The 17,919-nt window shown below is 44.5% G+C and overlaps 1 protein-coding gene across 1 annotated transcript in view; it reads left to right on the forward strand.

The window, feature by feature from the left end:
• The first annotated feature begins 1,612 nt into the window (after window positions 1-1,612).
• TP63 (tumor protein p63) overlaps window positions 1,613-17,919 on the forward strand; it is a 103,726-nt gene continuing 87,419 nt past the window's right edge. The window contains exon 1 of the mRNA XM_010222665.2: window positions 1,613-1,757. Coding sequence (XP_010220967.1) covers window positions 1,696-1,757 — 62 coding nt within the window. The 5' untranslated portion in view covers window positions 1,613-1,695. The remainder of the gene's footprint in view (window positions 1,758-17,919) is intronic.

Here is a 17,919-nt window from a genome sequence, read left to right on the forward strand (position 1 = left end):
CATGTCAAAAGCTGCTTGGACTTGGCTGGAGCTCAGCCCTGCGAGGCTGCAGGATTCACAATTCACAGATGTTAGGAACTATCAGGCTGAGTGTGGGTGGAGAATGTCAAGTCTGAAATAGCTTCCCTGCCACCCTGGCACAGGCAGCAAAGAAAATGTTTCCACATGACATTCTTCAACCCAAAATTTCCTCCAAGGAAAAGGCAAAAGGGAAAGAGGGGGAAGGGGCGGGGGGGGGAAAAAAAAAGGAAGGAGTGGGGAGGAAGGGGAGGTGGGGAAGGACAGTCTGTCCTCTGGGAATACTTCTGGCTTTTGCTCAGAAGGCTGGTGTTTGTGCTGATGCACAGGTGAGGCATACGTCAGCCCCTTCTCCTCTCCCCATATACACAAACACACGCGTCGGCTGGAAGATGCAATCTGGTTGGTGCATAGATACGTGGATGCTATTTTTTCCTACTGGAATCCATTTTAATTTAGCTCCTGATTCATATTTCATTCTTTCTCCAAAACCACAAAATGAGGATAGGTTTACAGCCTGTACTACTCAGATGAGCTATGGAGGAGGGGGAAGCAAGGCAGGAGGAAAAGATTGTTTTTCCCAAGTTATCTTTTTTATTATTATTAATTAAAAAAAAAAAGTTTCTCCCTTTGCCTTGTATTTTCCTTCCTGAAGATAAGTCTGATTTTCATCTTTGCTAGTTTGTTTTGGTGGATTTGATTTGACTCTTGTTTTCAGGCTCATCTTTAGCCTTTAGGGGCCTGAAAAATACATGATTTTTTTCCCCTACTTTTGTTTCTCTAGTGAAAATTTTTAAAAATATTGCAGTTTTCCAGGTCCAAACAATTTGATTGTTTCAATGTCCTGTAAATAAATTTTAAATGTTCATATTCTCTAAATTTTCTTAAGAAAAAAAAAATCTAAAATGTTCAGCAGGAAACATTAACGATTACATCTGATATTTCTGTTCTTGGCAGGGGGTGGAGGGGAGGAAGGGGAGGCAGAGGAGCAAAAGTTCAGAGTTAAATTTAATTGAGGAATTTCCCCATATTCTGTCATTCAGCTTTTGAAACTGTGACCACAACAGTCTGTTTGTGAACTGCGGCAAGAGAGAGAGACTGAAAAACAAAATTTCCCCAGGCAATGTTTTGCAGGTATTAGACACAGAAGTGACCAGGAAAGCTTTTACAGCAAGACGCAATCCAGCACGGGTGCTACACCCAGCAGAGGAAACTCCGGCCATCTGGAGACGGCGATGACCAGCGGCTACAGCAGTTTGCAGAATCGCAAGAGCTGCCAAAATTAAACCGTGAAGTCAGGCAGCAAAGCCACCAATGACCAGCGAGATCAGAAGTTCAGAGATGCCCCAGATGAGCTCCCAACAACAAGTGTGGCTGATGTACACCAAAGTTTATTAAGGATGTTGAGAGGAGGGGAAAATATCTGTGCAGAAGATGCCCAGCTGGCGAGGAGTGACTCGTGGTGATGCTCGGGTCACCCGATGAATCCCATTGGCCAAGTCCCTGGAAGATCCCACCCATTTGCAAGTGTAAAATAAATCTCTAAAGTTGTATCTCGTGTACCACTTGATCTTATTGCTTTTAGCCTGCTGGCTTTATATATATATACACATACACACATTTATTTTGTTTTGTACCCAAAGAGGGGCTTTGTACCCAAAGAGGGGCTCGAAGGAAATGAATTTTGAAGCGGCACCTTTCACCACCTTTCAGTATTACCCTGATCCCTGCATCCAGCGGTGAGTCTGTGAGCGTGACGTAACTCTCTGATTGCAGATTTGATCTGTCTTGTGTAATTGTTAACTTTTCTGCTATCGTCCAGCGGCAGCTGGGCTGCACGCGGAAAAAATATGCCACTCTCTTCATGCTCAGTGGAGCTTATTATTATTTTTGGCTTTCTAACAGGTTACTGTTTAATTATAGGCATCCGCTTAAGATATCACCCTTTTCCTCTTTGGCATTAGAGAAAAATATATGATAAGTAACTTGAAAGTTGATAGTATCTTTCCTCTGTGTTTTGGAGTAGGCTGTTCCTCTGTGCTTTGGGAAGTGTAAGAATGGCTTTAGGTTTATCTAGTGTGCTTATTTGTTCCTTTAAGTGGAAAAAAGCTGCTGGAAAGAAGCTTAATTATAAAGCTTTGAGATTTGGGAACTTAAAGGATAAATAATTTAAAAGATCCAGACAGGCGAAAGTCTTTACCTTCCTTTAAGATAGAGTATGGAGAGTGTGTGGTGTGTGTGTGTGTTTTTTTTTTTTTTTTTTTTTTTTTTTTTTTTTTTTTTTTTATAAATTCTGTTTAACAGTCAACATCAGAGCTTAACAACCACTCTTATTTTAGCTTTGTTGTTAAGCTGAGTTTTAAACTTTCCAACAGATAAAAGATCCCGTCCGTGCGAGGTATCACTGTATCACATTGTCAGTTTGTTTGTTTCTCCCAATAGGAGATACTATATTTAAGCACGTAAATGACACGTAGGTGGTATTTTTCCAGTCGTAAAGTTCGGAGAGGTGAAATCCTTTTGGCGCAGCCACTTGTCGAGCTACTTTGGGGCTAGTTTCTGGGGACATTTTGGAAAAGCCCTGGAGAGTCAAAGCCTCTCCCAGCGAAGGCGGCCGGGCTGCAGAAGGGTTAACACTTAACTCATCTGTGTGCTGGTGCTTGCTGGAGGCAGCTTATGTTGCACAGTGTCTGCTGGAGACAGAGCTCAGTCACCCAGCCTAGAGGATCGCAGGCAGCTTTGTGGTCTCTTTTAATATTAATTTGTCACAATGCTTTAATTTTTTTTCTCCTTCCTTGTTAATCTGCTCCTGCTGCCACGTGCTCAGTGCCACCCCAATGTGGCAGCCCTTGTGAGTAGCCTGGAAAGCTGGCGGCGAGGAAGGGCACAGGGGAAGAGGAGACAGAGAGCTGGGAAACAGCTCGTGTTCCTTGGCTGTGAGCGCTGCCCGGGCTGAGGAATGCTGGCTGGAGTGGCCGGGATTGGTTTTCCCTGCGAGAGTCACTGCCGGGTGATCTGCTTGGCCCTGCTAAATCCCCACGGCTCAGCTAGTGCCCGTGGGGGCTGCGTGTGCCCCGCGAGAGCAGAAATCCAGTAGTGCTGCCCACCTGGGGAGGCAGGTTTGGCCCGGCAGCAGCCAAGCTCTTTTAACAGCCAAAGAAGATCCAGTGGCTGGAAGCCAAAACTAGGCAAATTCCCAGCAGAAAAGAATAAAAGCAAACAGAAAGCCCAAAGATGTGCTGGGAAGGAGAGCACAGCTACCCAGGCCCAGTGAGCTCCTGCAGTTCTATGCTTAGATACAGGATGGGCTGCAAAAAAAAGTGCAGAAAACCTGCCTGATGCAGGAAGCCTAATATGAGATTCCCCTGGCTGTGTTCTGTAGAATTGACTACTGAAATGTCCCTTTCTCACCTTGAAATCTGTGTCCTCCAGCAAGTCATGCCTTCCAACAGATATGCTGGTCCTCCTTTTATGCTGTATGAGCCTGATGATTTTTTTTCTTGTCAGCAACTATTGTAGTGTGGGAAGCTTCAGGATAGCTTGGAACAGATAAACTTTGTGACATCCCTCAGTCATAAAAACTGACTGAGATCTGGCTTAGACTAGTAATGCTGCTCAGCTGTTATGCATGTCTGTTTACATGTACTGAGAGTGGCATTTGTCCAGTTATTAGTGGCTATGCTTTGCATGGTCAAAATTAGTTGAAAATTAGTCCCAGAGATACTTTTCTCTCTTTGAGCACATTGAGATTCTTAAGCTTTAAACTGTATCAGCTGAGTCTATTTCATGTGCTGCGTGATTTTCTGACTGATTTAATAAAACTGAAGTTTCATAATTGCATTTATTTTACACAGATGATTGAAACATTTTGCTTTGATGTAGTCAGAACACTTTATTTAGCTAATAGTAGTGTCTTAGTAATATTATTGTCTGTATTAATTTTATCATCTCTATTTTATAGTAACAATCTAAAGAACAAACTGATATCGCTGAGCATGATGACTATAGTGCCACTGCAATACTCGTATACTTGCTGCCTGTCATCTCACAGTAGAGAAGCTAGTTTTGTATTAGCGTTCTGGTGTGTCCCAATGTGGTAATTCATGGAATCACAGAGCGGTTGAGGTGGGAAAGGAACTCTGGAGATCATCAAGCCCAGCCTCCCTGCTCAAACAGAGTCGCCTATAGCATGGTGCACAGGATCTCATCCAGGTTGCTAAGGATGAGGAAAAGTAGCCAGATCCTGGATTCTCAGTGCTATGCTTTATGGCTTAGGCCACTCCTGCATCTCTCTCAACTTTTGCCCCATCCTCCTCATTTAGACTATTTACACTGTTGTTAGTGTGGCCATCAAAACAGAAGTACTCCTGCACACAGCTCTGCTGGGATACACGGTGGAGATCTCCTTCCTTGTTAGCCCCACGTCTTGCTGTGGGTGCTGATATTCAGCACTCTCGTCTCCAGATGGGAGAAGAGTTACTGGGGCTCTGACATGCATCCCTGAGCAGAAGTGAGGGGCATATAAGTAGCCCAATAATGACTGAAGTGACCTTGGACAGGCATGTTGCCGAGCTGCCTCACTATTTTTTTTTTCTGTCTTTCCAAATAGAAAGACCAAAGAGATGTCATACTTCAACAACAGTGGATTTGAACAAAAGCCTTAGACTTTTTCTACCTCTGCCTCCCTTTTAAAGGGATTCATGTGGAGTCCCCAAAAACAGTGATAAAGCAGGCTCAGCCCTCACCTCCTGGGCCTGGAAAGGGTCAGCTGTAAGAACAGAAGCGCCAATTCACTGACCTCAGGAATTACTTGTTTGGATGATACCGTGTAAGCCGGGGTTCATCCTGCGCTGCAGGAAACCTCAGTGGGCTCTGACTCATAAAACAACCTAGCTATCTGAAACGGGTGGGATTTCCAGCTTCCTAACTGCAGTTGAAAGCCACTAATGTAAAATGAAGAAGGCACTGTAATTATGATCAAAGTCCAACTACTGAGAGCCATGTAATTAGTTTCTCTCTATCTCTCTCTCTCCCAAGTTCCTTTTTTCAGGTAATGTCTGGTTTGGGGAGTGATGTTTACAGATAAGTTACTTGTGCTTTTGGAAATAATGGTCATTAGGCTGTGTTTTACCTAGAAGCTCTGTGCTTTTGAGAGCTATGAAGAAGGCACCTGTTAGTGCAGTGGATTAAGGTCCTGCCTGCCTTGTCTGTTATTCCTATCCCTGCACCCTCCCTAATTGGGACCTCAAAATTCCTGATCCTTGGAGTTTTGAAGATATTCTTTGTGGCCCACTCCTTTTTGAATGAAAGGCCCCTTGCACAGGCTGCTCTCTCTTCCGTTTCTGGCTTTATATTCTCAGCACAATGTGATTTGACCCAGCCTTGCAAATCTCACTAATAATATAGGCTTGAGGAACAACTCTTAAATCCTCTGGTCCCTGTGCTGGAAATCTGCTCCCTCAGATCTGTCTATGGGTTTGGGCAACTCCTCCCACTCCTTCCCAACCTAAAAAACAACCAGTTATGTACAAAATCCACTTATAAAGGGGGATGAAGGAAATTTTCTGTAAGAAATGAGTTGGCAGGAAAGAAGGAAGGGGAGGGAAATAGGGCATAGTAACATGGTCTAGTGGATGATGCATCTGGATTGATTTCAGAGATCAGCGTCTGCTTCAAGCCACCCAGAACTCCTGGGTTCAGAAGGAGGTCTTTCCTCAGAAGTACTGCGTGTCACCTCATCTTTCTTCTTGGGTTTCCACACATATAAAACAGGACTGGCAAACAGATTGCAATTATCAGATAGGAATGTTGCCAAGGTTAACGCTCGCTATGCAATGTGAAGGTGAAAAACTCGCTGTACAAAATGCTCATTATTACTATTAGGCAGTAATAAAAATGCAGGATTTCTCCTCTGTGCTGGAAGGAAACGTGTTCAGGTGAGGCGGGCTGGCTGGACAGTGGCAAGTAGTGCTCTGTGTTCCTTGTGATCAGGGTCAATAGCTGACCAGTAGGAGTTCTGGGGTCAACAGATGTCCTTTCATTCTGATATTAGCTAGGTGGTCTCAGGACAGAGAATTATTTAAGCAGTATAACTGCGTGTAATATCTTGTAGAAAAGCCAGTGTTGCAGAAAAGGCCCTGTGCTAGACTCTGCAGAGTACTTGCTTTCAAGCGACTGCTCTATCTTTCCCTGCATTTCCTGTGCTGAATAATAACCTAACTCCTACCACGACGGTTCACATGTCTAATGTGCCCCTACCTTCATGTTAGCAGAAAGACCAAGAGGATAGCCAGAAGACTTGGTGAGACTAGCTATTTGCTGAAACAGACAGCAATAGAGCAGGTACTTTCCAAAGATTCAGCGAAGGGCCAGAAATTGTTCTGAGCTGTTCATGGTCTGCTCAGAGCAGTGGTGTTGACTTCTGGAGAATCAGAGAGAGAGGGAAAAAAAAAAAAAAAAAAAAAAAAAAAGGAAGGGGGGAGGATGGAGAGCAGCAAAGGGGAGATTTTGTTTTTAGCCTCCATGCGCTTTCCTGTGTCTTAGGAAAAGGTGGTCGCTCTTGTGCTGTCATCACAGCTGGAGTCAGATCTGCATGAGGCTTCAGCATTTGGTGCCCCAAATCCAGTGAAGAGGTGGTGTAGCTCTCAGAGTGAGGCCATGTGGGGGGAAGAGTTTTTCAAAGGAGGTCCTCCTCATCCTCAAAGCCTTGCCATGGATTCCAGTGTTCCACAGTTCTGTGGGCAACTGGTGTGTGGCCAGTGCTGGAGGCTGCCCACACCTTGCTGGGAAATGCGCTGCTTGAGAGGAAGGAAGAGCCCATGGTGGCAGCATTAATAGTGTCTGCTTCTGCCCAACTGTGTGTTTATTTTATTTTTGAGGCCGGTTCTTTGGTCGTTTTCCTCTTCTTGTAACTCGATCTCATGAAGAGATAGGAATAGAAGATAAGATCTTCGCAAAACACTGCTCAGTCACTTCTTAGTAATTCACTAAATCATCTTTAGTTCTTTTAATTTCTCTTTTTTTTTTATGGCAGTTTCCCTGCAACCTGCCTGTCCCCTTACTGCCCTCTTCCGTTTTGCCCCTCCCGGACCTCTTCATTCTGTCAGAAATGTGGTTTGGCCAAGGAGGCTGTTCACCTTTTTCAGTCATTGAAGGTGACCGTGCATTTCTCTTTTCTTCTGCAAGACTGCACAGACTCCTCTGAGTGTCATAATAAGATATTTGTATTCTTGGGGGTCCTTTTAGTGCTGCTTAAAGGATTTAAGTGGAACTGAACCAACAGTTTTCTGTTTTTCACAGCTCTCAAAGGACTGCAAGGTAGATATGTAAAGTCTTTCAGGTGGTCCTTTTTATTTTGAGGAGAGGACACCTAATTCACAGGATCTCTCTCAGCTTCAACTTTAAGAAAAGCCAAAGAGATTAAAGAATCAAGTTCTCAATAGCTCTTCTGTTTAGGTATGTTGAGGGTATTCTTGATACACGCTATAAATATAATCCCTTGCTGATTTGTGTGGTACCTCCCTGCTGCAAGCTAATTTGCTATGGCTTCTCTCAACAGGCACAAGGATTTATGGCCTGATAAAGATCAGAAGGGCTTAGCTTTGATTTAGAGAAAAATAAAATCCTTTTGAGTTCAACAAGTGTCCCACTAGGTGCTGAGTCCTTATAATAAATTGCCCATAGGTATTACAAGGCACAGGAGCTAGGAGAGGATAATGTTTTATGGTTGAGGGAGACATCGAGGAAATTTGAGTCTTAATTCAGCACCCTCACAACAACCTGAGCTCTGTAGGGAAGGTGCTAAATTCTGTAATGAACATCTCTTCCTGCCTGTCCCTTGTTTTCAAAACCTTGGATGATACAAATATGCACACACATAGTACCTCTTCCATTCTACTTTTTACAAATGAAAAAAGAAAACCTGGGCTAGCTTCGCACTTTTATGAAGACCATCCCGGGCACTTTAAAGTCCGAGTGGGAGACGGTGCTTATAGAGCCATTAGAAATTACTGGCCCTATGTCAATATTTTTGGGGTCACTTTTGCCGTTTTAGACAAAAAGGGACAGGAGACAAGACTTGAGGAACACAGCACAACATCCCAAATCCAGGAATTATTCTCAGAGACCTGGAGCATGGTACAGGAAGGAACAAAGTCAAGTGGACTGGCAACTTGGATCCTAATAAAATCAGTGGGATGGGATGAATCTGATTTCCCAGGGAAACTGAATATTAAGGAGGCAAGTGGCTCTGGAGTGGAGCAAAGCTGCCCTCAGTAGCAAATACATTGATGGACTCATGGAGAGGGGTGATCAGTTTAGAGAGGGACACTTTTCCTCTTTGTCTCTGATGCTTTATCAATACTGGTAAGTAATGGTTATGGAAAGATATGCTACTCACTATGTTCAGCAGTTGCAGGAGTCATAAATCCAGAAACCATGTTCACTCCTGGCTTAGTGCTCTGCTGAAAGGAAGTTTAGCAGTTTTGTTATCTTATTGGGACATAGCTTCTCCTTTCATTCTGTGATTCTACCAGATAGCATTTGTGTGAGAACTCTCATGGAAGGAAAAAAAAAAGGGGGGGGGGGTGCTATAATAATTGAAAATGTCTGGGATTATTTTTGAGATGCTGTAGCCCATGATCAAAATTTAAATAATCAGATGGAATATATTCATTATAGTATTTTTCTGAGGGCTGTTTCACCAGATCTGTTGATAATAGCTAATCCTTCCTTCCATCTGTTTGTATAGCTTCATGAAAACATCTATGTCTGTTCCTAGAATTTACTTCTATGCTCTTGGTGCGTATTTGTAATGATTTCTTGTTGTGTAGCACTCTATTTCCCAGTAGGATTTTGCTACTGAATAATCTCCCATCAATGCCACAGGTGGCCTGGTGCATTAAACAGTGACACATGCTAGCAGGGGAATTCGGTTAGTGCATCGAGCTATAAAGAGAACAGCAGCTTCTGTGAGTGGGAAGGGGGAAATCCTGCAGTAAGTGATTGGGATTCAGTAGGGTCTTGCAACATAAGTCAACTTGCAGAACCTTGCTCTGGGAGGAGACTTCAATGCTGCTCGTCTTTAGTAGCTGGCCTGCCGTGTAAGTGCTACTTACTGAAAAATGTACTTATCACCTGTAAAGACTTTATTTTCCCATAGAAGTTGATGACGGATTGAGGATGGAAGTTGGTTTTTGGCCTCCAAAGCATATTGGATATCAGCAGGTTGGATGTGGGGAAGACAATTGGTAACTTCAACCAAATTCACAGATTCAAATCACAGGACTTTACACCTAACATCCGCTTTACACCTAACGTCGTCTTTGCTGGTGTTTCAGTTTTGCATTTTGATAATTATTTACTGACACACAGGATGCTGCTCTTAGTACTTTCCTGCTTCTAATTAGTTTTGGGGAGTTTCTGAATTATTATAATGATTTATTTGATTTTTTTTTTTTTTTTGTACAAGTCAACTGTTCAGAGAAAGTATGACAGAGGGACTTTATTAAAGTATCCTGAATTGTTCGCAGAGAAAGGAATTTGTGTAAGTAAACAATAAAGCTGCTTTTTGAAGAGTAGGAGCCTAGGAGATCCCCAAGAGTCTTACCTGGCTCCACGCAAAATGTCAAGAGGCACTTGGAGAACTTCCTCTCCTTAAAAAAAGACTATGGATTTCATGTTCACTCTCTGGGAAATTTGGTCCTCTCTTTTCTGATTATGTTTACATGACTAAACATTCTGCTAGGTACAATATCCGAGGGCTGCATGGACTTCTCCTTGGCTTCCTCCCTGCTTGGGAAGAGGTGTTGAGACCCATGCAAGATGTTCCCTCATCAGCCTCTCTCCCTGAAGTCTCCTCCTGATGACTGAATTTGGAGGATGTCTCTCCGGCTGATCTGGGACAGCAGCAGCTCAGCACCCAGCGCGTGGCATGCTGTGGGACTCAGTGCCTCTCCAGAGGAATATTTGCAGCACTCGAAGCATTTAGAACAAGTGGATCCTGCATGTTGTTTGGAAGGCATCGGAGGGGTTGAAATCAGATTCCCTCACATGTAACAAGGCTCAAATCGCAGTAGATTTAAAAGAAATTCTGTGCTGGGTGTAATGTGTTAGTGTCCTGGAGAATGTATTCCCTTAACACTGCTCATAGTGACACAGTGCAAGCAGAGAACTTGCAGGAAACATGCCAGACTTTACACAGGGCTTAAAGCCTTCTGCAGAGACCCCAGAATGAACACACAGTGCTGCAAGCAGAGCCAGAAGTGAACGTGCTGTACGGCTTTCTGCCCTGCCTAAGAGCCTGGGTATTCCCATTGATTCAGGTTAACCACTACATTCAGTGGTTTCAATCGGAGCAGAGATAGGAGGGAGCGGAATCCTGTATATCTGACTGTGTTGTCCGATGGAGGGTTTGGTGAAAGGTTTAGAGGAGATTGATACGAGGGCTGAAATTTCCCTACCAAGGAGAACAGAAAGGGAATCCCTTGCTCTTTCCCTTGCTGGCTGACCGCTCCTATGGGAACATTATCAGCAGTGCTGCCCTGTACTGGAGGGCTCAGTTTAGCCTGTTCTGAGAACTGAGTTCTTGCAGCACCTCAATCCTCATGTACAAAGCTACTGGCACCTCAGTCCTCATGTACAAAGCTACTGTCAGCACCCAAATCCCAGAGACACAGAGGGGAGCTGGACATCTGGGGATCTGAAGGGATCTGTGCTGTACTTACCTGGTTTTCAGAGTCCATCCTCACACCCTGGGAATAGTCACCACTTCCTCCAACAAGAATCTGAGGAATATGTAGAATGAAGTATATGTGCACAACTCCGTGTCATCAGGAGCGGGTGGACATTGCACCGAGTCTTCACAGCCTCCAAGGAGCTTTCTTGGAAGGGCTGTATGAAAATGTGCCATATCTAATAGAGTTCTTCAGGCAGTTTCCTTATATCCCATCTCCATCATTGAACAGAGAATGATGCGCTTAAAATGACACCTTATTTATTTAAGTGGACACTATCTGTACACCATAACCTAAAACATGTAAATTGGCAGTGTGAGAGTTCATCAAATGATGCTCCACCTCTGTATTCCCTGAGAACTGCTCAGCTCTGGCTTCACCTCTGCGTGCATGAACATTAACAGGAGACTGCTGTTGGACTCTGCCTGCATCTTTTAAAAGAGGTGCAAATTATGTTTTTCTGTGGTTTAACCCTGTTCCTGCTTGGGGAACATATTGCACAAATTTTACTCCCTAGATTTTAAGAGTTGCTCTTTGAATCCTCATAATCTCATTTTTGATATGTTAACAAACAAACTAGTTGGGGACTTGGAGGGAGCTCTCTGGCAGTTGCCCAGCACAGTGAAGTCCCTCATTTGGAGGCCCAGCCATGCTCACGGAGAACTCACGATGTAGCTGTTTTCTCTCCATTTTGCACTCACTCCCCTGACACATGGTGCTTAGGAAGGAGTGAGCTCGGGGCTTTTAATGCACTACAGGAAGCTCAGCCCAGATGAAACCCAGCTTGTTGAGAAGCTGGACTCAAATGTACTCAGTTATTGCCTCTCCAGACAGCTCCAGAGGTCAGCACTGTGTCCGAAAACATGCTTGCATGCAGATAAGGGATGATGTGTAAACCAGACCTTGAACACAGGCCAGACCAGTGGTGCGGATGTAGCCGGTGTCTTTATTTGCTGCTAGATTCCATCTGCAAGTGGAACTTTTCTGCTATTTTTTTCTAGTTTTTGTCTCTTTCAGAGTCTTGTAGTGTCTAATTAGAGCCTGTTCCAGATACCAGCACTAACTTTCTGAAGCTCTGATGCACTTGGTTGGATTATTTTACCATCTGTAATAAACACAGTAATTTTTCATTCTCTGTTGTGGTCTCTGTATTAGTGTGTTGAAGGTAGACTGGTGAAACTTGAGAGAGGGTGCGTGCACTGAGTACTGACTGCAGAATTTCAGGAGACGATAGCTAAAGAGGGAAATCCCAGTCATCCTCGTTTCCTGTGGGAAATACTGAAAGCAATCTCTTTGTGAAAAATGGTTCTCAGTGAACTGCTGTAGCTGTTGTTGTTGTATTGTTAAATACAGTGCTCGCAGAAAAATTACTGATGAGTAAAACTCAAAAGGGGGAAGGCCTCAGGAAAGCCAGATTTCTGGCCACTGCCTCTTCAGAACTTCACAGATTTGCATGTTAGGTACCTTAATGCACTACAGATCAGTAGCGAAGCCATGGTAAAGGCCTGTAATAGGTGTATTTTCTCATGGCCGTATCCTGAAGATGACCTAGCACAATCTCATTTCTATTTATTTTATTTTTTCTTTTAATATTTCAAGTTGCTGGAAATACCTAAATAACTAGGAAGGAGACATGTTTTAGTCTGCTTTAAGCACTAAACATCTTTTCCTCCTCCTCCTCCAGAAAAGAGATGCCTGACAAAACAACATAGTCTCCTCGTGCAGCACAGAGATCCTCAGTTCTCCTATTTCCTTGGCTGCTTGTACCCACGCTGTTGCAAACCACCATAAAGGTGGATGAGGAATTTGCTGGATGATTTAGACACCCAGTAACTGTCATAGAGAGGGTAAAAGATGGTCCCTGTTGTTTTTAGCTGTAGCTACAAGCCAGCTGATTGTGGTGTAAATGCAGCTGGGAGACAGAGGCTAATGGGTGACTGCACCATTTTAAGCAGAGCCCAGCCAGAAGGACACATCCTCAGCGAAGGTCTGTGATCAGCTAGTTGCTGTGATCAGCTCCTTGTACGCTGAAGGGGTAGGAGGCACTACCGAATTTAGCTGGCTGTAACACTCGGAGCTGGCTGGCTACAAAAAGCAATCAGCAAGCTACAATCAGCAAGGCTAAGCTTCTAAAGGTAGACTGAAATGGAGGTTTTAAGTTGGGTATCTGAAACTGGGCAAACAAGACTCTTCATGTTTAGATCAACAGGTTTTGTTTTCTTTTGGTTTTGTTTCTTTTTTCCTTTTTTTTTTTTTTTCTTATAACGGACCTTAATGTGCTTTGTGGCTTCTGAACCGTTTGCCTGTGAAGTTTATCTTAGAAAAATGATTTTTGAATTTGGCTTAAGAATACCTCGGAATTTTGAAGGCCGGGTCTGGATTTTCCATTCATGTCTCTCTTGCGAAGACTTCCTCACTTACTGTACCAAAAGCTCTCACCTCCGCCCGGCATCTTGGCTGCTCCCTCTCCAGATGGGCACCACTCTCACCCATCTCTGCAAATAGGTGTGGGGAATGGATTGACGGAGAGGTGAGTCACAGAATGATACAATTGAAACTGATAACTTTTTAATTGACTACTTATTTTTAATACTTTTCAAAAGCAGTCTGAGATTTCACTTTTTCTTTTACTATTTACATTTGGAAAGTCTCGGGATAGTGTTTCCTGGCAATGCACTGAGTGGGTCTCTGTGGGCTTCACAAAGGTAGTGGCATTGCTGTCCTCCAAAGGGAAGCACAAAGACGGAAAGGTCACCCAGAGGGGCGGAGGTTGAGCTGAGGATGAGTGGGTGTCATGAGGCCCAGGCTAGTGTTCTGATCCTGCGCCTCCCAAATGGGTTTCTTGGGCTGCCAGATGTATTTTTTTGAGGGGGTTACACAGGAATCTGTCCCCTGGATCTGAAAGCTTCAGTTCCAGAGGAGAGGGGAGCTTCTTGCACAGCAGAAGAAATGCTGCGGCAATGCTTGCACCTTGGCTGGAGCTTGGGCTCCCTGCTGAGAAAGGGAGTGAGTGCCTGGGTGAAGAGAAGGGGCGGGGATGTCCGTGCCCGGGTGAGGAGGTAGTTTCCAAGGATGGGTGAGAAGGGAAGGGTGGAGAAGGGGGTGTCCCAGCTTGAGGGGGAGATAAGACAGGTCTGGGAAAGTTCATGAGATGCTGAAGGAATCATTTAAAGGGGAAAAAAAATAGAGGTCTTTGCTTTAGCAAAGAGAAGATGGTGCCTCTTGCACTATGCAAAGCCCTGCAGATAAAGAAATGCTTCTCCTATTTATTTAGAAGAGGTCGCTGCTGTCAGGTTGATAACGATGCGATGCAATTAGCAGATGCTATGGGTTTCTGGTTTGCTGAAAACTCTCTGAATGTGCTCTGCTCCCAGCAGCAGCTTGGAGAGGCCGGCAGGAAGCAGGCAACGCAATGCCCCAACCACGAAGCCTCCGCACGTCAACGCTCACGGGAGCCCGCGGGAGCTCGGTCTCCCCGGGGAGCTCTGCTGTGACGTAATGCGCTTTAAGGGGACACTGGGAAGCTGAAATCGTTACATCCATTGTGGGCATTGTCACACCCAAGATGACAATAACTGAAAGAAGATAATGAACCGATAAAAAATTCCGCTCTGCACTTTTTGGTATGGTGAATAGGAGTATCGTTCTGTGAAACTGGTTTCACTTTCCCTGGTAGAAGTCAGTTTTGTTCTCGCACTGAAGGCATGAATGAAGAGCAACTGCGGACTGAAACGGTACCTTCCTGCCCCTTTCCATTCTGCTCACATACATACACTTCCAAAAAAAAAGGAGTTTAAGCTACAGGATATACTATTTTAATAGATTCTAGCAGACCTTTGAATTTTTCTAAGCATCATGATCAGCATTCATCTGAGACAGAGTTGCTTTAATTTCTGTGTCACATCTCAGTTCAAAGAGAGCATGCACGATGCAAGTGTCATTTTTCTAGAGAACAGGAAGAAGCCAATAGTCCCTCCTAGACTGGTCTCAAAGGATGCTGAAAAATCCTGGCACTGCAGTAGAGCCCTTCATTGCTGTGATTTACCATTCCTTTCTTCTTTTCCCTTTATTCCCTTGATTGCTTTATCTCTTCAGAAATCTGGACTCACCTCAGAGCAATTACCTTCTTCAGTTTTCTGTTGCATATACAGAAGGCTCACAGTGGTCCGGTGCTCTCACAAGGGAGACCTGTGCTTATCTCTGTCCTGCTGGCCCACATTTCTCCCAGTTGTCCTTTCCACCATCCACGCTGCTGCCCACATCCTTTTCAATGAGATGCAGATTTGACAAATAAGGGATCTGGGTAAAAAAAAGGAGGAAGAATGGCTATTTGAACCATGAGTGAATGTATTTAAAAAGCCATATGCGTTTACGTTTGTTATTCCATAGATTTGCCTTTCCCAACCCATGCAACCACCACTCTTCACCTATTTCACAGGATTAAACCACAGGAGCAGTGTTACTGGAGCTAAATTTGAAGGATTCAGAGAAGTTTCTGAGAATCTACATTTTAGGAATTTGAATCTGAAAGTTTGGCTCCAAACTGAAAGGAAAAGATGTGTGTGATTGCAGCATGGAAATGGGACGATGGATAGTAAAGCACGGTTCATATTTGGATATCTGTTTGTTTATAAGTAGACACAGAAAGAGGCATAGATGGAGATGCAACATAGACCCCCAGAATTCAACAAAATTCAGCCCTTTGAGGAGGCTGAGGGTGTACCTGTCTCTTCATTGGCTTAAATTTCAGTGCCCTGTTTTTGGCTATGACCCCGTTTGATTACAGAAAGTTTTTAACAAGCACTTGCAGGGTGCTTTGCCGGGCACGGGTGGCTGACGGCGCCCGAGGGGGATACGTGTGCTCCACGCTTAGGGGAATTCCAGCTGACACCGCCTGCCAGGCGCATGCTTGTCCCATGCTGCCAAAGCCCGTTTCCTTCTCTTCTTGCACAGCTGTGTGCTTCATTAGGTAGTGATGTCTACAAATCACTGCAGTGTTAAAATGTAGAGCAGGGGGAATTCCAGTGCTGTGAGCGCTGCCAAGTTCCTAGAGTTTTAACAGGGCAGACAGAAAAGGAGCCCCCTCCCCACTAAAGAACTAAAAATACACCTAAGACCAAGATTTGGGCAATTAAGTGTAACACATGTGAACTTCAAATTGTTTGTTTACTGCATCTTGTGATGCTTCTTGATGAATAATGGGAGAAGGCAGGGACCAGCATGTGTATTGGAATTGCTAGGGTCAAAGCGGAGGCTGATGGCTCCTTTGCTCTGAAACCTACTCTATTTGACTCATACCACATGCCAGAATAGGACTAACATGCTCACCTATAAATGGATAAGTGGCTGTTAAGTGGTAGGCAAAGTGTAACTGTTTGCAACCCTTCAGGAATAAATATGAATCAAACCTGGAAATTTAGGTTTGATTTCTACTCCTGAACTTTGAGTGTGACATAAAGCAAGTCACATCATTTCCACAGCCTAGATTTTCAAAGTCGGACATCAGTGTTTCAGTGCCTAAAGATAAAAGAAGTTTTATTTTTGTTCCCCTAGGAAAGGTAGTGCATACCACGCCTGGGGAAATTAGAGCGTTTTTGAATTTATCTGGGTAGACACCCCAAATCACCAGTTACTTTTTGAGAAGCATCAGGAGGGGACTCAAGTCACCAAGGTTGTAATTCTGGCTGCACGACTGGCTTGATGAGTAACTGTGAGTAATGCCATGACCTCCTGGTGCCTTAATTTTCCCACAGTTAAAACGAGAGTAATTACTCTGCCTTCCTTTGTAGAGCACTTTGAGAGCTATGAATAGAACGAGCCATATTAGATATCATTATTTAGACATTATTAATTATTTTTCGGTTCATTTGCAAAATGTGGAAGTGCATGGCTAATGACAGTCAGACACTCTTTGCTTTGCATCAAGGTTTGCCAAGTGCTTTGCTGACAGGAGTCTTCAGAGGAACACATGGTGTAAAAAAAAAAATCCTGAAAGCAAAGGAAACCGAGAGGCAACCGTCCTGGCTGTGATGGTCCCCTTCCTTCTGCGGAGAGGCCACCCCACGCTCAGACGTGTCCTGCCGCGGTGCTGGACTAACCCACCACGGGCCTGGCCCCCACAGCAGAGCAGGCCGCATCTGCCTTCAAGGTGAGGGACAGCCGGAGCGTCCAGACACGCTCGGCTCCGTGCCAGGCGGTGAGAGGGGCCTCCCTATCACACGTGTAGCCCTTTTTCAGGAAGATTGCATGCACTGAGAGGTGGCTTCACCGGTGGGAAGCTCTGCTGTGTCGCAACAGGCAGTTTAGTAGGTTTGTTGTCTTTGTTTTCTGGGGTGGAAAGTGGTTTTATGTTAGTTTTTTAGGTGTTTTTGTTTTGGTTTGGTTTTTTGGCTCCTCAGTCTCTTTGATGAGCAGGGAGGGAGGGGAAAAACATGGTCAGGAGCAGCGAGCACATGGTCAGAGTGAGATTTTGGGAACCAAAGGCCTTGTGTTTGCCTGTGTTCGCAAGGGGTTTGTGTGGCACAGGGCCAAGCACCCGAGCTCAGTTTACCCCATGCTCCAGGGAGAAGCCACAGCCGTGCAGGCGCCAGTGAACGGCAAGTGCCACCTTCACCAGATTTATTTTCTGTATTTTTTGTGAAGTTTAACATTTGTCGGCCTGTGGGAGCCTCTGAAGCTGAGTGCCATGTGGTTCAGCTGACACCAGGATGTTGCTTTTGCTGTCAGGTTTTCCCTGAGATCTTGTTAATCAGTTTAATAGTAACCTGAATCACCTGTGGTGCACTGAGACACTGGTGTGATCAGGAAAAAGCAAAGCAAATGAGCGTGCTGGAGGCTGCATGCTGGATCTGGAAGAAGGTTTTCACCTGCACTTTAGGTGCAGCCCCCCCAGCCTTTACAAAATAAATAGGATTGAGCTGAATGAAGAGCCTGGTGGGAAGTGAAGATTATTGGTGGCTGAGCTCTGTGTTGCAGTGCTGTGTGCTTGGTGAGAAGCTTCTTGTGGGATGTTTAAACCATCATTTCTGATCATTAAAGAGTCCCCTGGTGATTTTTAAAGGAGGGGGGCTCATGGGTGTGATGTCTTATTCAGCTTGCAGTTTGATGGGAGCAGTAATTCCCTCTGCAATAGCAAATAGGTGCAGTTAATCCTCTCCAATTCTGGTGG

Source organism: Tinamus guttatus, unplaced genomic scaffold (genome assembly GCF_059628265.1).
Source record: "Tinamus guttatus ecotype Peru unplaced genomic scaffold, ASM5962826v1 Tinamus_guttatus_pri_ptg000227l, whole genome shotgun sequence".
Taxonomy (NCBI): domain Eukaryota; kingdom Metazoa; phylum Chordata; class Aves; order Tinamiformes; family Tinamidae; genus Tinamus; species Tinamus guttatus.